The following is a 21333-nucleotide window of genomic DNA, read 5'->3' as shown; positions in this document are numbered from 1 at the left end:
CAGTTGGTTGCAATGCTAATGAGAAGGACGCCATCATGGAATCGTTGGTAGGATATGGAAGCGACGACGAAAGTGGAGAAAATTATCAAGATATTAAGGTAAGATTTGTAAAATTTGCAAAGTACGTATGTGTCTTAGTTCCTAAATTTGATGGGGAGGTTAATTTTTGGATTAGGGCAGTGTTCTTCTAAGAATAGAAGCAGGATCACTGTCTTGTCGCCTACGCATCGATAAGGCCTTGGTCGGGCCAAATAAGCAACGGATAATGGATGCCGTATTTTGTGTTGCATAATTTATAGTCGGAAGAGTAAATTTACACATTTATTACATATGATCTGACATAACTAACTTCGTTATCTTTAAACTGCAGAAGGACGATAATGAGAGAGGTATGGACAGAATTCGGCAGTGTGAAGAAGATGTGAACTACGACAATGTGCAGATGGATATGAGTGAGGTAGGAGACAATTTTTATTTCACGTGTTTTGGGTGGGAAGGGTAAAAGATTTTTAGACACATTATAAATCTTCCCTGTTTGTTTGTTATAAGTAATATTTGTCCCCAGTTCGTTAGTTTAGTTTTTATTGCAAGAGAATTATTTGAATGTTAATTTAAGATGTTTGTAAGACAAATGTAGAAACATACTAGTTTATAAGTGTTCCATGCTCAACAACCTGTAGTAACACAAAGCTTTATAAGGCGAAAGATAAAAACTTTAAAGTGCTTCAACCAGATATCTTGTAAAATGAAATATGCCATCGGAAATGTTATTAAAGATCTAAAAATATTAACACGCTCTGTTAAATATACTACCATGTGCATGGACAGTGGTGCCAATGCCATCGCAAGGCGAGATGTGTAAAGTTGCAACGCTCTGATCTTCAAATCAACACTCAACAATCACACGATGTGATGGGGTGAGTACCAGCAGGCCAGGTATACTGAGAAAATCGTACCAAGTAAGTGTTTAAACATCTTAGTCTGTAGGAATAGCACACTGAGTGCAAGAGCAATTTGGGCCAGTTACTGCGCTAGGTAAATCTAGTTAGGCCAGTGCATAATTTTGATTATGGTCAAATGAATATTGAAATGGAGGAGGTAGTAAAAGCCTAAACCATTAATAATAATTTTAGAGCTTAATAAAAACATGGATTTCGGATCCTGTTTCTTAGAAATGACCATCTGTTAAGGCCATGGTTGTCCATTTTAAGTATTATGCAAATAATTTTCTCTCATTCTTCTGTGTATTTATAAGTAAAACTAGTTTTATTCCCAGAGTTTACATGCATGCCCTGTAGGTTTATCTGTGGAATTATATTAATTATTCCTGTGGCTACCATATTTACATTACGTATATTAAGTTTCAATTTAATTTTTTTTTCTCACAAATATTAATATAGTTCCTAGAATTTTGTTATATCAGAAATACAGTATTCTGTCATTGATTTATTTGGCATAATAGCTAATAATAATTGTAGTGCTTCCTCTTTTCAAACTTTAAATTGTACAATTAAACGAAATTCTTATATTTGGAGAATTTTAATGTGTAATTCGTTACATTCATGAACTTACTTTAAAGTCTTTAATTTGTAATTTCATTATCTAATGGCTTATGAAGCACTTTAATCAGTAAGATGGAAACGATGGCTTTGACGGCTATTGGCATGATAGAAAGTTGAGTGACCGTTGGTCTGAGGTTTGATTAATGCATCATCTCTCTTCTTATCAGGAGTCGAACAACAACCACAGCGGAAGTAGCAACGAGGATAATGACGATGATGATAAGTCATCAACGAAATCCTCATCTTCACGGTCATCCCGGTCATCAGACAATTCAATCGCCAGCAGTGATGGCGAGCGGGATAAGAGAGGTGGAAGTCTTTCAAAGGATGGAAAGTCAGGAAATGGGCTGAGTACCGCAGAAGTGAGCAAGAAGAGGGAAGAAGACAGTAGACACAGGATAGAAGATAGGCACAAGGACAAATACTCGAAAGGAAGAACTGAAAAAGAGAAGAAGGATCGTCATGAACATCGTAATAGTAGAGAGCATAATCGCCGTGACTACAAGTAAGTGTACATTTTTCTTTATCAGCTACACAATAAGTGGTTATGTTTTATTTGGCTTTGTTTGTCATAAATTTAATTTGACTTATAACGTTTATAAGCTGCAATTTTTTTCTATTCATGTTACATGTTTGACCATTGAATGAGCAGGCAGTATAAGCAGCCATTGGATGTATGGATGCGTTCGAGCAGGCATTGTTAGTATCTTTGGAATTGTTTCACATTGGAAGAGATGATCCCTATTTGTTCTAGATTCTAACTTCTGTAGGGTACTTTCTACAATGTAACTTCACATATTTTCTCCGTATAAATGCTTCATAAACAGTTACTGTGTTAATAAGCTCGGATTTAAGTTCGTAGGTCATTATATAAACACGAATTTGTATGTTGCAGCTTACTGCGGTAGGGAAGTAAATTCTGCATTACAATTCATTGATATTTCCAGTTGCAGTAAATTCTGCATTACAATCCATTGATATCTACAGTTGAGCCACTGGTGTGGCTCAGTTGGTTAAGGCACTTGCCAGGTGGTCTGAAGTTGCACTCGGGCGCGGGTTCGATCCCCACTTGGGCTGACTATCTGGTTGGGTTTTTTCCGAGGTTTTCCCCAACCGTAAGGTGAATACCAGGTAATCTATGGCGAATCCTCGGCCTCATCTTGCCAAATACCATTTTGCTATCACCAATCTCATTGACGCTAAATAATCTAGTGGTTGATACAGCGTCGTTAAATAATCAACCTAAAATATCTTCAATTGTAGTTAAGATCCCAGGATTTTTTTGTCCAATGGCAGGATCCTTAACTTGCTATTATTTGCCCTGACTCTGTGAGTGGGATCATAGATGTCGTCAGTGCTGGGAAGTGTATACTACATAGTTTCTCAGAGACTATCCAGAGTGCACAAAAGGCAATGGATTTACATTACGCTCGTAATTAATGATGATTGAGAATTGTTGGAATGTCATAGGGGAACTGGAGTGCCCAGAGAAAACCCATATGTTCCCTGGACCACAGGCTTGTGCAACACAAGTTAAAATTTCAAGGTAGAGAGGGATTTAACTCTAAGATCCTGGTTTATAAGCCCACCAGTTTAGCACTGATCCACTGTGGCAATAAAAATAAAATTACCTAAACGAAAAGCTTGTGTTAAAAATCGTTTAAATAGCATTTAATTTGATTTCATGCTAAGAGTTTGTCTAAATCGAAATAGGATGCCGATTTTTTTTTTCGTACAAAATATTGTTGTTATTTTCTAATGCCAGGGATTTGACAATAAAGTCATTTGACCTCTTGCACTCCAATATTTTTCAAAGTTATTGTCATGGTCAGCCACTGAAGCATAGATTTTGAGGTGTTCCGAATCCACTTCTTGATCTGAATTGCATAATGGGCAGTTAGGGGACTGATATATTCCAATTCTATGCAGGTGCTTGGCCAAACAGACATGGCCTGTTGCCAATCTAAATGCAGCTACAGACGATTTTCGTGGTAAATTGGGAATTAACTGTGGATTGTGATGCAGAGAGTTCCATTTTTTTCCTCTTGAGATTGTGTTATCAAATTTTGTTTGTTGAAGTCTAAGTATGTTGATTTAATAAATCTTTTCACTGGAATGGTTAAATGGCAAAATGTGAGGAGAGAGAAAAATATTTTCAGATTTTTGCGTTTTTACACATTTTCAGCATCAGAGGAAGTAGTTTTAGGAATCCAGTCTGTATACGGCAATTTATCCTGAACTGTTGGACGAATTTTGTTAGTAGTCAGATCAATTTAACTGGAAATGATACACATGAAATATAATTTTTGTAAAAGAAATTAATTTTTTTTTATTTACATCAAAGACAAAACGACAGTTTACCTGAAATAAGTCTATACCGGTACATTTTTTTTATTTATTTTGTTTCTTGCACAAGATGAAGAGAGAGATAAAATGAAACATGCAGTATAAAGCTCCATATGCTCTTCATTCTCACTGGGCCAAGCCATGTAATTGCTGTTAATAGTGAAGAATGCCTCATTGTTATAGAATCAGCAAGACTTGTTATAAACATATTTGTTATGTATGAGGAAATCACTACCGGTATGTAAACACACATTCACATCACTCTTAATGATTTTCATAAATACAAATATAATCTTGGACGTGATTATAACATACAGCTATTGAATATAAACGTGTTCAAAATTAATTGCATAGTTATCTACTTAAATCATACAATGTACAATTGAAGTCAGATACTTATTTTTGAAACAGATAATGGCTTTTTGTGTACAATCCAGAAAGCGGAAGTTCATCTTATTTGTGTGCATATTAGGTTATTTCATTTACGTTTGTCTTTTGAATAATAATTCGAAAAGATAAACTGTAAACAATAATGTTATTTGTAGCACGACAAAGGTCTGCTTTTGTGTCTATGTGGATAGCGCATGTGCTTCCTAACCAAGCAGTCAAAGATTTGATTCCTAGCACGGATGGTGGAAGAAATTTATCTTTTGTCCATGGATCAAATGAAACTCCCTCTCCTACCCACAGTGGTGTGTAAGTTGGATAAAAGGAGAGGTTAAGCATAGTAAAAAAGGAAGAAAGAAATAATGTGACAAAGGTACGGCACTGTTATGAAACATGTTAAAGAAATGTATCAGTTTCATTATATTAATTTTTTTATTAATTGTTATCATATGCGGATACTAAGAGGAAGGCAGAAAATAGGAAAGATTTGGGAATGCTGGGGTTGCAGTGAAAGACTTGCCCTTAGGCAGAAAACTATGAATGGCTTGACATATTGTATTGTGTTGACTCTCGTAATTTCCCCCTCCCCCTTTTTCTTAAAATTCTGAATAGAAAAATCGAGGGGTATAAATTACGTAATGATTACAAAATATCGGAAGTAAATAACACCAAACAATCCAATATGAGGATATTTACCACATTTTGGGCTGTGAAATTATTTACACGTGAACTTCACTTTCATTTCTTTTTCAACTTGCAATATTGCTGCATCTGTGGTTCAAGCATTCGCGTTCTTCCATCCAGGTGGCCCAGGTTCGATCTCTGGCCAGGTCATGATGAGAGTTTGTGTTTGTGGTGGACAAAGCAGTCATTGCAGAGGGTTTTGCTTGGAGTACTTCTGCTTCCCTCTATCATTGCACTAACACTCTCCATATTCCCCTCATTTCATCTATCATCTGAAGTAGATAAAAATAGATTGGGTTGAAGTCTGGGGTGTAATATGGCTTTCAGAAGTTGATATAGGAAGGGCTTGGGACTCCTGGCCCTGGGACTTTCCAGACTGCTCGTCTGAGGATGGGACTGTGCTGTGTCAGGGCTGAGACAGGATGTCCCATCTCTCAGCATGGGATTCACGAATACCACCTGTTGGACTTCGACATCACATATAAAAGATGCACAATAGGTCAAAGCAAGTCTAAGTACAAGGATCCATTACTAGGTCTCAAAAAGCCAAGCCAAGAGCCCTCCAGTATCGAATTCATTTTGGTTCTACATCGAACTCTCTTCCTGCATGCTTTACTCTGCTTTTTTTCCTCAAAGTTGATAATTTGATATTGAAAATTTACTGTACAACTGTTACTTTTTTTCTCTCCGTTGCGCACTTATACAACTTGACTTTTGACTGCTCTCAGAGACTGAGCAGTACTACTTGTTTCTTTATCTCTGATGCGAGATGCAGGTAGTTGGGAATATCTGATCACTGCTATTCGCCGTGGAAAGGATGGTTAATGATCTTGAGTTTTGCACGTATTTGTACGACAATTAGAATCTTCACAAAATACGCTCTCGAAAGGTAAAAGTGTGTCCAATTTTTGTAATGCAAGAGGGGAAAATTACGTAAGAGAAATAAAATTATGAAAGATATGTCCTAAAATCTTGGGGGTAAATAACGCGAATTAATACATAAGCATAAATATCTAGTGACGAACAGAACAACTCCAATATTGTGTGTTGTTGTTTTAGGGCCGATAGTATAAACCATTTAATCTTAGATCAGAGGTTAAATTGATCCTCGTTCTAGCTGAACTTGGAATTTTGTGTTGTATAAAGTCTAATCTGAGATTAATTTGTCTTAAACTAAAGTCAACTTTGACTGAAGAAATTTCTCCGATTAAGTTAGATGATCAGTTATTTCTTTTCTGTTTGAAATATACGAGTGGCAGATTGTGCAAAAAGAATAACCATTATTATTAATATTAATAGATATGGTAGTTCTGGCTACGGACTGAAAGGTCCGGGGTTCGATCCCAGGTGGTGACAGGATTTTTTCTCGTTGCCAAACTTTCAGAACGGCCCCGAGGTTCACTCAGCCTTCTATAAAATTGAGTACCGGGTCTTTCCCGGGGGTAAAAGGCGGTCAGAGCGTGGTGCCGACCACACCACCTCATTCTAGTGCCGAGGTCATGGAAAGCATGGGGCTCTACCTCCATGCCCCCCAAGTGCCTTCATGGTATGTTACGGGGATACCTTTACCTTTTTTATAGATATGGTAGATTTCTTGCCTTAATACACAAACATTATTATATTTTATAAGGCTTTATCGTGTTCAGGAGTATCAAATACCATAACCTATATATATATTATGTTTATAACAACCATTAATTATTAATGGATATGATATGTACATTCATAAATTTTCAATTGTCGTTTTATAAAGCTTTATTATGTTTAGCAGTATTAAACACCATAACATGTTAACAATTTGGAGAACAGTCAACCTTCTTATTGTCCGCCATTATTTACAATGTACAAAACAAACCAGTGTCTCCAACACAGTGTACGGAAAGTCGCCAAAAAGTAGTTGGAAAGTCGCTGTATTTCTCATTATCAATAAAGAAAGATTAAATTTTGTCATTGTCGGGTGCTAAAAAGGTCACTAAATCCCTATTTAAGTAATATAAAAGTTAAAAGAAATTGTCGTTGAAAAAGAGTTAAAGTCGCTAGATTGGCAACATTGAACAAACCTGTACAACATGGTCCGCGCATCACATACTTCACCTGTTTATACGATGTTGCCAAATTCTTTTCACGTGAACTTAGATTGCATTTGAACCAAGGTAATTTGTTCGCAGAAAAGTTTTATACAATAGAAGAAGTGTCTGAACTCGGTTCACTTTCCGATCTTCGATCAAAGTTGATCTTTAGTCAGGGAGTTTTATACAATTGGGCCTTAGTGTGTCTAAAGATTTATGTCCTTCAGTATGCTTCTGAAAAACTGGTAATGAAATTTCTAATATACTAAAATGGCTGAGGGAACTGTGGTTTTAGATATGAACATCTTTTGTGCTAGTTTCTTGCAAACAGTACTATATGAATTTGCTTTTGTAACTGTAGACCTGTTAGTTGTAGTAGTAGTAGGATATTTCTGCATAGTTCATTTATACAACCTCTGACCTTTTTGTGTACAGAGAAAAGGAACATACCCCACGTGCTAAAAGTAGGGACCGTGATCGGGTTAGGAGAGACGAGAGGAGAAGCAAGTCTCATAGCAGGGAGCGAGACAGGGAGAGGTAAGTCACGTTTCTTTTATATCTCAAAATTATACCGAACTGCCATCAAAACCCATTAATTTAACAGTATATTTGAGTTCCACTTTGAATGGCATAAAGTATTGGTTGAGGACTAATTTTGTATACAGTGGACATTTTTAATTCGAACTCAAAGGGGAATTTAAAAAACTTCGAATTATCGAAACTTCGAATTAACAAAAAAACACTTTATTTTGCAAAATAGTGTGCCCTGAAATAAATTTATTTCATACAAATACTATAATTAACATGCAATGCAACTCACCCTTTTAATTTCCATATTTTATCCATAAAAAGTGTAGTCCTAGTAGCGTGACACAGTGTTTAAAGCACTTGAGTACAAGACAAACAATCAGTAGAAAATAAAAAGTCCAGTTTCATCCACGTTAAAGATGTCTTTTTGTTCGTAATTCCACTCATTAGCTGTTTCCGTATTAACTGAAGCACTCTTACCGTACACGTTTTTAAACGAAATGCCATTTCTTTCTTGAAATCCGCTGAACCAACCCCAACTTGCTTTAAAGTTTTTAATGCCCAATTTTTCTGCGAATTCTTCTGTCTTGGTACTCACTAATGGGCCACTCAATGGTATGTTGCGATCATGCGATTGTTTGAACCATTTGAGCACACACTCATCAACTTCAGGAAATTCACCTCCTCTTATGCGTTTCCTATTTCCACCTCCAACTTTCCAATATTTTTTCTTTATTCTTTATGTAGGTGGATAAAGTGTTCAGCAATATTCAATATTCCTTGGCAATAACGTTCTTCTTTTTTATTCCCTTTTCTACTTCCCTGAGCACTTCAACTTTTTTTGCCAGTGTTAAACTGGTGTACACTCTGCGTTTTGACATTGTACGTAAAACGAGTCACTGAAACATTCCTATCAACTGAAGGTTTTAAGTTCACTGAATTTTGTACTGCACGTACTGTGAAAGTAAGGGAGGGTACTGTACTTCGTTATTTCCAGTTCTTGGGCGATGAGGGAGGGGTGGGCGTCTACCTGAAGACACAAAGCGCTGGACAATAAGGTAAAGTTCGTTTGCCAGTAGTCACAGTCTAATGGAAATTTAACAATAAGCAACTAGGAATGCGGAAACTAGAAGATGGATTCTTGGAAATTTTAACTGAGATGTACACGAACCATATTTCGACTTTTATAAAATTCAGAATACTTTTTTCATAATGAAAAAATTAAATTGTTCCTTCGAATTATCTAAATGGTGGCTTCAAAACGTCAAATTAAACATAAATTTTTTACGTTATTTTAAATAGGAGTTTCAAGGGGATTGTACTTTTATTCGAATTTCCCAATAATTCGAATTATCGAATGTCGAATTAACCAGTGTCCACTGTATTATGATTTGTTAGTTGTCACGTTTTAGAAATATATGTTTTTGTTTTTTTTTTTTTTTGTATGTACTGTTTCATCATATGTAGAGAGATAGCTGGACATATATTCCGTAATTTAAATACAAAATATTGTGAATGCAGATTTAAGCCACGTCAGACGAACGGGCCCAGGTTCAAATCCTGGTTGGGACAAGCTACCTGATTGTGGTTTTTTTTCCCGGTTTTCCCTTAACCTATTGAAGCAGAATTGCTGGGTAATTTTCAGCGTTGGACCTCGGATTCACTTTGCCATCATTAATTCACATATCATCATCATAATCATCATCCATACAATAGCCTGGGTTGATTTAATGGTGTGGCGTGCTGCACTTGTACAAGAGTGCGCCGTTTGACTACCTAGTCGTTCACAGAGTAGGAGTGGTAAGCACAGTAAGCCTCAGGCTGCAGTGCAAGCCTTCGGGCTCCTCCTCCATGCAAGAGAGAGAGAGAAAAGAAACGTCAGAAATATTCTCATAGATGCTGCAATCAGACATCAGGTGCTTAAGTATATATCTATTCTATATGAATGAACTTTGTGCGAATTTTAATCTTCGTTTTTTGGATTGCACATACAAGATATTTTTAATAACCTCAAAAGTAACGCATTTGACTTCATTTATACATTATATCATTTAAATAAATATGTTATTAATTTTGTACAAATTTACATGAAATAGCTATATGACGTATATTATTATCTGTGTACGAAAATCGACATTCAAAGGTGATACAAACGCTAAATTATATTAGGCCTTGCTTCACTGGTTTACTCATATGTAACAAATGGGTTTCTAACAAGGGACAGTAATCCTTGGAACATTGAGGCACTCTCTGCTGTCCTTCGCAAGTTGCCTGTCAATTGCCTTAGGACGTTTGGAAGTTGAACTGAATTTTCAACGAAGAGTATAAATATTTCTCTACTCCAATTTCTCTTAGGAAAGCATTTATAGTCTATACTAATTTCACTGTGAATATTGTATTCCGGGACATTTAATTTATATTTACTCTATGCCAGATTACAATGATAATTGAAGCGTCGGCTGGAACAACGTTATGTTACATTTGGTAAAATAATATAATCCACTTAACAACTTCAAAGTAGATTGCTGCCTTGATCTTGATGAAGTCTTCAACAAAAAAGATATAAATCCAGAAATAGCAAAAGCCATTGCCCTACAAACAATTAATAGAAAATATCCACAAAAGGACTGGTTGTACATTTACACTGATGGATCTCTCATGGATCAAAATGAAGGAGCTGGAGCAGGAGCTACTTGCCAATACTTTTCTCTTTATAAAAATGTTGGCAAGTACACAACAAATTTTGATGGCGAAGTTAAAGCCATTTATACATCACTTCAAAATGTATTTGTTTGGCTAAACCAGTGCAAAAACATAGTCATCCTGTCTGACTCCAAAGCTGCAATCCAGTCCATCAGCTCAACTACATCCCCTAAAATGGAAAAAGTAAAAGAAATTCATTGCATGGTAAAACAAATTCAAATTCTAAATAAAAAAGTGATCTTCCAATGGATCCCGGCCCACTGCGGAGTGAACGGTAACGAGAAAGCCGATATGTTAGCAAAGAAAGGAACTCATATCAACTTAAAAACAAATTTCAAGTTCCCATATGAATCAATAAAGCGAGTCATAAAAAGAATAAGTTACAGCGAACAGGCAAAACATCAAAATTCAAAATAGAAAGAATCATTCAAAGATCCAAAACTAATTCCTGATCTACCTCGAAAATCTGCCGTGGCCATGTTTAGATTGATTACTGATCATGATTGCCTCAGTAAACACCTCCATCGTATTGGAGTACTGAATTCACCTAAATGCTTACTGTGCACCAGAGAAGAGGACATGGAGATGGAGCACCTGGCTAATTGTGAAACTCTTAGGACATTTGTGGACCTTCCATCAAAATATTGGGAAGCAAGAAGGATGATGACTTCATTGTTAAATCCAGAGAATTAGATACACACACACACACACACATTTGGTAAAATTTACAGGAGCTGAAAATATGTGTACACTTACAACGTAGTTCCAGGGTAGCAAACTTTTGGGTGGACAAATTTCACGTATTGCATTGATGGACAGTTGCAAGCCAAGGAGTATAGCAAGGTAACATGACATACACACGGAAACATGCCGAATGAAAATTTTGTAACTTACAACGTTGTTGCAGCCGATGCTTCAATTATGAAAATTGGTTAAAAAATTTTTAAACTTCAAAATAACCCAGATTAACTGTCATCTTTCATATTATAAACATGATTAATTTTAGTTACAAATTAAATATACATATCAAGATATACGAACTAGGTCATTGAATTACTGAATACATACAGGGTGGACTGCTCGAATGTACCTAATTTCAATTGTATGTGACTGGTGAACGGTTGAAGATAGAATCTTACGGTAACATTTGTATGAAAGAAAAACTCAAGTTTCGAATCCTGTCGGTAGATGGTACTCAGACACGGTTTCTTTTCGTAGATTGTATCGATTGTCAAAATGGAGACACCGCAGATGGAAAGCGCAAACTGTGTTGTGGTATGCGGAGTTTAAATCAATTGTTAGAGTTAAAGGGAGTATCGACGAGTGTTTAACCATGATGCTCCAACTGCTAAAAGCATTACGAAGTGGCACGATACATTTTTAGCTACAGGATCAGTGTTGAATAAGCATGGTGGTGGTCGTAGAACATCCGACGAAATGGTTGCAAATGTTCAAGCCGCGTATGAGCGAAGCCCGAGGAAGTCATTAAGAAGAGCTTCGCGGGAACTTCAAGTACCAAAATCAACATTGCAACGAATTGTCCACAAACGCAGTTAATGCAACGTCTGGAGCTGGATGACAAACCCAAACGAGTGGAATTCGCCAATACAATGCTAGACTGTCTCAGTGCTGATCTTAATTTAACACCGCTTGATTTCTTTCTCTGGGGCTACGTCAAACATAAAGTGTATGCCACCCCAGTCAGAAACCTTCGTGATTTTCAGGAGCGCATCATAGAGGCTATAGAGAGCATTCCAGAAGACATGCTCCAACGTGCTTGGAAAGAAATCGTTCACCTCGATATCGTCACAGTGACAGCTGGAGCTCACGTAGAGATATGGTGATGTGCATAACGAAACTTGTTGAGTTTTTCTTTCATATAAACGTTACTGTAGGTTTCTATCTTCAACTGTTTACAATTGAAATTAGGTACATTCGAGCGGTCCACTCTGTACTTTGCTATATCATTTAATTTGTAAAAGTTGCATCATGTCATATGATTAATGCAGTATTTGTAAAGTGTGACATTTGTTTCTGATTATAGGCGGAGGTCAAGAAGTCGTGATAGAGGAAGCAGAAAGCGTTCACACAGTCCTGCAGAAAAACACACTTCATCTCGACATCGTGAAGAGAAACGCTATAAACGATCACGTAGTCGTGAGAGGGACAGGTATGAAGAAATAAGAACCTTAACTTGTAGTCATTGTTGATATGTTAATAAGAGTCTGGAATTTGTTTTCTCCCTTTTGGTTGCAGATGAAGGTCAGCTGAGAATTGAATACAGTAAAATCATAAATATGTCTTTTCTGCTTACTAGCTTACAATAGTTTTCATATTCTTTGCTTAAAAAGAATTACATGTATAGGCATAAGGTATTATATACGGAGGAAAGAAATGCAATTTTTTTTTAGATGAAATATGTTGGGTATAGCATAGACCAGTTTCCTATGGCTCAGACACTGGCAATGACTCTAAGTAAATTGGTCTACACAACTGGCTTCATATGGGTGAATGAAAAAATTAAAGTATCCACCATAGAAAAAAGATAAGGGAAAAGGCTTACACTGTACGTGATTTGATTACATAAAATTAAAGTAAAAAGCCCATAACTTCATGCAGATTTGGGGAGAAGTAAACATATTTTGTTGAATAAAAACATAAATCTGTTACTGTATATACATTTTTTTTTTTTTTTTTACATTTCCTGTAAGACTTAGCTTTCATCTATGTTCGTCATCATTTTCATAAACCAATTTAAGTTTGAATCCATTAAGATTATTTGTAGACATCATAAGATGCTCCCAGTTTTTCCACTGCCTTTTAGTTTTCCAGTTTTATATTTTTAATAGAACAGTATGACAATAATTCCTGTGTGTGAAGAAAAAGAAAATTGTTTTGAAGTTCCATCTATGCTTTTATGATGTATAGGAATTGGATTTATATGAATATATGAAAAATTGAAGAACGGTATGTTGAGAACTAAAGAAGAAATTTTGGATAATTCCTTTATTATGTTTTAAAGGTGTCATCTCTAACTTTATTATAATACCACAGTCTAGTTTATATAGTTACGAAGCTCAATACATAGTAAATATGCATCCATAAATAGTTGCTAACCACTAGGATCGCTACTATCGCCTCATTACAGACAATGCAAAATAGTACCTGCACAGTCTATTGTTCCTAGTACCCTCATAAACTCAAGCTTCGTGGCTGTATAGCCTATACTGGACTGTGATAATACTACAAACGTAATTTGCTGTTTCTTCTCTTTGCTTTTGCTAAATTATCATCATCAACATCAAGTATTACAATCTTTCAGCTTGTTTTATTTCTAAATTATTCACGCCATTTTTTTTTTTTCAAGAATTGGCCCAAATTTTTGTTTTCTGTAGCACTGTGTTGAAAGATAGATTAGTCTTCAGTGTTTTATAAATGTACCTACATTATCTATTGTATTTTATGTTTCGTAGGAATAAAGATGTACAACTGTTGTTCTTTATTTGTATGTTTGATGGATTAAAATGAACTATAGTGATGCATTATGTTGTATTTTTTCCCCCCATTCTGCGATTCTGTTGCTCCACAGGTCACCTTTTAGTACATTGTGAATAAGCATTAAATTGCTGTGAATTATGCCCCCTGACAGCATCTCATATTGGGCTTTTACTTAAATACTATTCTCATTTTTATGTGGAGTTTTTGTTTCTTTAAGCTCTGAAGTTTCATCTTTTAGTGAAGATGTTTTTCTAGTTATATATTTTTATTAATAAACAGTATATATTTGAATCTGTTACTAAATTACTGGTGAATACATAATTAATGCACTGTTACAGAGATAGGAGGCCATCACCTAACAGAGAGCGACAGAGATCCCGTAGCCGTGAACGTGATCGAGGTAAATCCAGCAGTAGCAGTAGTGGCAGCAGTAGGCGTGGCAGCTATGAGAAAAAACCAAGCAAGTTAACAAGTATGTATAAGTATTAAGTGAGAATTTTTCAGATAAGGGCACACTGTTAGCTTAAAGGCTAGAGCCTCAGCTTTCCACGTTGGTAATCTGGGTTTGAATCCCAGAGGGTCCATGTGGAATTTATGATGGACAAAGACAGTACATGGTAGTAGATTTTTGTGTGGAGAACTATTGTTCCATTAAGTTTCTGTTACGGCCCCTCCCTTTTCTACTTCACTAACTGATGACGTGTTTGCAGTAAATTTAAACATGCTTCAAAGATATTTTAGCTGCAATGGAAAAGTCTTGTGTCTCCTTTTCTTAAATAATTTATATTTCAAACAAATGGAAGTATTAATTCATAAGTATATCTTCTGGCTTTGTTGCCTCATAAGTGATGCCTTATTGTTGTCACTTATAAGATTCAGACCTGTCTTCAGACAGTTGACTAAACAACAAAAGTCATAATATTTCCCCATGAAGAATGTAAGAAGCACAGTGAAAATATAGAATATTTGTGAAAATGAACAGAACCACTGTTTAATGTATAAACTGAAATTTTCAAACCTATATCACATATCTAACGGACCCCATACATGTAAAGACTTACCTGGAGGTAAGTACGTACAGGCTTACCTCCGGGAGGTATGTCTGAATTGGATGATTGCCCATACATACTCAGACATATCTCCTAGTCTTATAGTTCACCAAGAAGACGTTAAGAGGTCGCTGAAGTCAATTATTTCCCATGGAGAATCGCGATCACTTGAGAAATACAATTCCTCCATGATTCTGCATTCATTTGTTTGCGATTCCTTAGCACCATTTTTAAATAGTTTGTCTTTAGTTGTAACTTGTTTGATTTTTCTTAAGCATGGAAAAGATTTATACATTTCTAAAGATTCTAAGAGATATGCGTAAGTATTGTTCCTTAAATCAGTACTTTCATAGCTTGCCACCATTTTGCTACTGAGAACTACAAAACGTAATAATGAAATCTCGACCAGATGTTCACAGTAGTTTTTATGTTTACTTTTTCTGCTGCGTAATTTGAAGAACACTACAGTCAGAAAATTTCAAGCAGTCATAGAAGTCTGGAGACTTACCTCAAGGCCAAAAGTCTTGATACTTTTCGCCCATACACAAGGAGACTTGCCTGTCAATTTAGGTTTATGCAAACTTACTTTCAGGTAAGTTTTTGCGTGTATGGGGCCTTTAATAGTATATAATATTTCATTTTCCCAGGACAATATTAGGAACATGAGGTGCCATGAAAATTTGGTCGTCACTTGCTATCAATAGTAAGCCTAAAGAATAGCATTTACACTGAAGTGATACAGCTCTTGTGATTTATTTTAATTTCTGACACTTTCTCATATGAGAGAGTCTTAACAGTGGCTTCTGAAAATGTTTTTTTGAGCTTTAAATACAAAAAAAAAGTAGCAGTAGAGTCTTGTATGCATGCTCGTCCCATAATAACATGTGTCACTACAATCACGTGAACTACATGTTTTGTGGCTGAGAAAATAAGAATGGTTGGCACATTTCCCATATAATGCAGAATTCGTAATTTTGTTTAATTAAGTAATGTTGATGCCTTCCATGGTGGTCAGTTGATTAACCTGCCTGTCTTTGGATCAGAGGTTCACTGGTTCAAACCCAGTCAAAGGTGGTGGATTTTTAAAGAGTGATATAAATTTGATTGTTCCTAATGAGAAAGGAGTATGTATTTCTTGAATAATTTTAATAATATATGGCAAGCATTCCTACACAGAGGAGATTTATGACTGTCATAGTAATGAAGTAAAATGTTTGTAGCTGTGCTTCTACTTTGTGTGTGCAGTCATACATGTTTAAATATAAATATACGAAGATCATTTTACTGCTAATAATGACATTCTGTGTTTGCTGTCAGTCCTGGAGAGGTTGGGTATTGAATTACGACCCCCAGAAGCTCCACCAGCAGTGACACCACAACAGTTGCTGCAGAAGTCAATTGAACAACAGGTACAGCAAGTAAAAACCAACACTGGCATTGAGCTACCTAAGTATTACAACCCAGCAGCTATGAACCCTGCACGTTACGCTGAACAAATGCAAAAACGAAAGCTTCTGTGGGGAAATAAGGTAAGCTGCAGTTTACAATGAATAATAAATAGGCTAGTTTATTAGATGTGGAGTTGGATCTGATTCAGTAACATGTTCTCCTTTTATGAGAATATTCATTGATTGCTTGATTATGTCTGTGTAAGTGGTTAGATGTTATTGAATTGTAAGCACCTAATTATGAAAGAAGATATGACAGCTGTCAGGTTAGTGGATTAAAGACACAATCCGTGGTAAGAATAAACATGAGTATATAGTATATACTGGACTTTTTTTAGTATATACTCTTGTTAGTAAGAATAAAAACATTTGAGTACCTAGTCATTTTTGATTACATACTCATAACATGGAAGCATAGTAGAATATACTCAAGTGTCCATCTTGTACAGATTATATACTCAAGCTTGATAAGAATAAAAGCTAGTATATTCTCATATTTATAAGTTCGTTCTCATATTATTCTGAGTATGGTTTGTAGCAGGCTCAATTCTGAATATTTGTTGATTTGTGTTCAGTTTAAAGTTAAATAAAAAAAAGATGGCAGAATTTATGAATGATGTAGTACCTCATGGAAAAATATAGAAAAAGACGTGAATTCCAGAAGCCTTTAACGCTTCACAAAAGTGAATGTGAAATTGGTTAAACACGTATTTGTTCTTCATAAAAAAACATAACCTAAAAAATATGAATGGCTATCAAATTATAAGGTTAGATTGTATTGTTAAATATTTAACAATTAGTCTACAGTTTATTTTGTAAAATTTGAATTGCAAAATGCAATTACTTTAAATTATATATATAACTCTCTATAATAAAAAATAGAATTAGCATAACTGGAATTCTGGAAATGGATTGTAATCGCTATCCAAGATCCCGTAATGACGATTTCCTAATACTATTTTTCTTGTTTCCTGTTTATTAACGTCACTTATCTGATTCACTCTCTTTTTCATGTTTATTTATTTATTCATTTACTTATTTATTTTATTATTTAATTAATTTATTTGTTTACTTATTTATTTATAAAAAGCAAAACACAAACCACTACAGCATGCGGCCTAGATCATATATGTAACAGATAACTCATCGCTATGTTAAAATTGGCAGCACTTTGAAGAGAACAACTGCCAGGATCGCCACCTGTCTGCCGTAAACGAACACGAGATGGCAGTACAGTCGCTAATGCAATTCAAATGGGAATTATGACGTGACTCCTTATGTAACAGCTAGAGGGCAGCATAGTAAACTGACAAAAGTTGTTAACCTCAAAGCCTATAAGGCCGACCTATCTGGGTATATATGATCTAGGCATGCGGATAGCATGTGAAAGTCTATAAAAAAAACTGAGCATCACGGTGCAATGTGGTCAAAGAGGATAGGTAACATGAGTGCATACTAACTTTTAAACGATCAAGAAGGTTGTAGAATGCTAGGTAGAATGTCTTTATTCTTACGAATATGAGTATGTTCTAGTGGTTACGAGTATATAATCACAGGAAGTGCTCATACTCAATAGTATAAAACTTGAGAAAGTACTTAAGCTTTATTCTTACTACCCAAGGGAGATTGGGAGTTACGAAAATGTGAACAAACTTTCCAATATTTAACTGGATCAGTTTTTGGCCAATTGTTCGTTTGTGTCGGGTCCTATTATGTAAAAGTATGCAGTAATGATTTACAAATGACCTGCTTGTTCAATTTACATATTCTTTTGTGGGTGCAGTTAATGTTTATAATTGATTTTTTTTGTGTGTCATTTTGTCGTGTACAACTTTTCAACTATAACAGTACAGTTTGTGATTTATTATTTTCTTTTGCAGTCTCAAGCACAGGATGGTAAAAGTGAGGAAGTAAAAGCAACACAAGTCTCTAACAATAAATGGGAAGGAACAACATTTGCCCAGGACCAGGATGGCAAAATGACTGCGAAGTTCAAGCGGCTTATGGGCATTAAGGACACTGGAGGTATGTGATGGGGAAATGTGAATGTACAAAATGTAAAAAACTGCGAAAATACTGCATTACTTTTATTGTCCATTTTCCTAGAACTCCATGTATTGTGGGTCCCTATCTCCATGGCATGGCACGTCCTCAGGTTGCAGATCAAGGAGACGGCCTCCCAGATATGGAGGGTAGCTGTGAATATATTGAATAAGCAGTTGCGGACAGCCGATGAGGGATGGTCCTCCAGCTTGGGGGTTGGGCGAAGGGCTAACAACCCATCACCGTAAAAATCAGCTTGTTATGAAACCTCAAAATAAGCCTCGGAATAGACTGATTCTCTGGCACAACCAACATTAAATCCAGATGTTTGAGATGGGCAGGGCATGTAATATTATATAAAACTTCTCTTGTAACCGAGTCATATGCCTTTTTGAAATCTATGAATAACTGATGTACTGTACCTTTATACTCCCATTTTTTCTCCAATAATAATAATAATAATAATAATAATGTTTTATTTTCGCTGGCAGAGTTAAGGCCATAAGGCCTTCTCTTCCACTCAACCAGCCTTAATCATTACAATACATATTTAAATTATGAATATTTACACTACACTTAAAAGGTTCTCCAGCAATATTCTTCAGTTAAGCTAATGACTAGTAGACTAAATATTTATTTAAATTTAGATAAACCCATAAGGTAAAGTAGTAACTTAATTTATGAGCTAATTTAACTCAATCAATTATAATTAATTTGAGGTTTGAGATAGCTAATAAAATGATGAAAATTAATTTAATATAAGCTTACTAGAACTATGTTACAGGGAGGAAAAAAAAAAAAAAATATATATATATATATATATATATATAAATCTAAAATATATTTCTATAATAAGAATATTAATGTAATTGCCATTAGAGGTTTTGTAAATCTATTTAGAGAAATTAATGATAATAGGAATGGACAGATGTTAATTTCATTATAATATGTAATAAATATTAATCAGCAATTAATTTGTTAAGTAAGAATTTATGTAATTTTGACCTAAATGAAGTTATTGTCCAACAACCCCTTACATCACTTGGTAGCGAGTTCCAATTTCTAGCAACTGAAACTGTATAAGATGAATATAAAGATGTCTTGTGGTAAGGTGTAATGAGTAAATTGTTCTGATGAGATCTTGTATTTAGCTGATGATATGCGGATAAATTTTGAAAACGAGAAGCGAAATAGATTGGTGTAGCGGTGCGCAGAATTTGAAATAAGAGAAAAAGAGAATGCAGGGCTCGTCGATGCACCAATATCTGTCGAATACAAAAAATCTGATCAATAGTTGATCTATTACACTTAAAACCTCACTGATGATCCCCAATAATTTCATCTGCATGTGGAGTTAATTTTCTCAAAAGAATATTGGACAAAATTTTGTACAACGTCAGCAAAAGTGATATTCCTTGAAAGTTACAACAGTTAGTCTTGTCCCCCTTCTTAAAAATAGGTACAATTATGGACTCCTTCCATTGTTCTGGTACAATTTCCTTTTCCCAAATAGCAAGTACAAGTTTATAAATCTAGAAATTTCAATACTCTGTATGCACATAATTTTTATGTACTTTGTCATAACAGGCTCAAGTAGTGCCACGAGCAGTGGACCAGCTGCAAATCCAGAGGGCAGTGAGATTCTCAAGAAACAGGAAGAACTCTTCAACTCCATGGAAATGCAGTATGAGGTAGCCCGTGTTGCCACTCACACACATCGCGGAGTAGGGCTAGGTTTCGGTACCTTCCAGTATCCACGATAGCAACATTGTGTTCATTTGTAAGTTTTTCAATTCAGGGTATCTCAAGTTGCAGGGAATTATTTTTGACAGACGTGTCATCCTGGTGTACCAAATAACAGGCTTCTAGAGACATCAATAGTACAAACTGGAACACCGAAGCCGTTATGACAGACTGTACTTACAGTGTTCAGTGAAACATTCTGGAGAATGTTTAAACTTTGAAGTTTTGGTGATATAGCACATTTTTTTCAGTTGCTGCACCAATGTATAGGCTTGTGAGCAGTTTACAGTTCCCTTTTGTGCAGTGTATATGTGTATGCTATAGTGTGAGTGTATGTGTGTGTGGAAGATGGAAGCAGTAGAAGCCATATTGTGTGGTGCAATTTTGTCCTGGCTTCGTATCTTTGTGTTGAAAGTGATTTCTGTAGTATAAACACTTACATTGTACGAGAATATGATATACTACAATTAGGAATTCTTAAAAACCTTGTGGATGTGATTATTATTGCTTTTGAATGTGTGTGCAGTGATTTAGCATAAAGACAGTCTGGAAGGTGAATTCGTTGATTGAGAAGAAAAAGCCGTGTATGTAAATTTAATGTATAAAGTAGAATATAGTTTTCTTATATAAATTGACAGTTTCAGGTCTGACTTATACTCGAGTGCTGCGTACCACTATCGCAAAGTGAATTCAGATATGCAAACGTAATGCCAAATACTGACAGTAAAATATTAAATATATGTAAAACTTGGTATGTTAAGTGAAATAAAAACAGGTATTTGGATATTCTCGCCTGAAGATTTGTTTCAAGTAATTATTATTATAGTAAAATGCCAGTATAACGAACTTGAGGGGGTACTGTAATTATTTTCGTTAAGAGTGAAATTTCGTTAAACCGAAAATCGATTAAATTTGCCTACAAATTGTGTTCTATATTATAGAATAACAGATTCAGTACCTGGATTAGGTTATACCTACTGTATATCCATATTATATTGCAACTTCAATAAGAATCGATACCATAATGCATATTCGATAACTGAATAATTATTCTTGCATATTTTACAATACTTTATTATTCATCATGACCTTGTTAGGACCAAAAATTAAGTTTTACAGAGTAAAAAGTACGTTGAACAGGATTATATAGGTTAGGTGTTGTTACATTTACAGCCATCTTGTCAAATCGATTTCTCGAAATATTACGAGACCAACCCTTGTGGCTGATTCCAGAGCATGGTAACTAAGACTTTCGTGGTTCGAATCCTGCCTG

The 21333-nt window shown here is 35.3% G+C and overlaps 1 protein-coding gene across 4 annotated transcripts; it reads left to right on the top strand.

Moving 5' to 3' along the window:
* LOC138701196 (arginine/serine-rich coiled-coil protein 2) lies at window positions 1–20858 on the top strand. 4 transcript variants are annotated; one of them, XM_069827832.1, is made up of 9 exons: window positions 1–98; window positions 371–457; window positions 1730–2067; window positions 7484–7585; window positions 12324–12449; window positions 14116–14249; window positions 16144–16355; window positions 18155–18299; window positions 19905–20858. In XM_069827832.1, exons 1-9 carry the CDS (start codon window positions 36–38, stop codon window positions 20078–20080), a joined length of 1383 nt encoding a protein of 460 aa, XP_069683933.1. In that variant the 5' UTR covers window positions 1–35; the 3' UTR covers window positions 20081–20858. The 4 variants fall into 4 exon arrangements, with proteins under 4 accessions (XP_069683933.1, XP_069683934.1, XP_069683932.1 ...); XM_069827831.1 differs by lacking the exon at window positions 19905–20858 and adding an exon at window positions 18381–19019 and having other exon boundaries at window positions 4–98; XM_069827834.1 differs by lacking the exon at window positions 19905–20858 and adding an exon at window positions 18381–19010 and having other exon boundaries at window positions 62–98; window positions 829–2067.
* Window positions 20859–21333: the final 475 nt, after the last annotated feature.

The sequence above is a fragment of the Periplaneta americana genome, chromosome 6 (genome assembly GCF_040183065.1).
Source record: "Periplaneta americana isolate PAMFEO1 chromosome 6, P.americana_PAMFEO1_priV1, whole genome shotgun sequence".
Taxonomy (NCBI): domain Eukaryota; kingdom Metazoa; phylum Arthropoda; class Insecta; order Blattodea; family Blattidae; genus Periplaneta; species Periplaneta americana.
Note: the sequence above shows the minus strand (reverse complement) of the source record. Positions and strands in the feature narration are given on the sequence as shown.

Excerpts from the sequence above, each read along its gene's own strand:
- LOC138701196 (XM_069827831.1), top strand. The coding sequence starts at position 36 with ATGGAATCGTTGGTAGGATATGGAAGCGACGACGAAAGTGGAGAAAAT. Across the intron at positions 12,450-14,115 it reads CGTAGTCGTGAGAGGGACAG|AGATAGGAGGCCATCACCTA; the intron begins GTATGAAGAAAT and ends GCACTGTTACAG. Across the intron at positions 14,250-16,143 it reads AAAACCAAGCAAGTTAACAA|TCCTGGAGAGGTTGGGTATT; the intron begins GTATGTATAAGT and ends GTTTGCTGTCAG.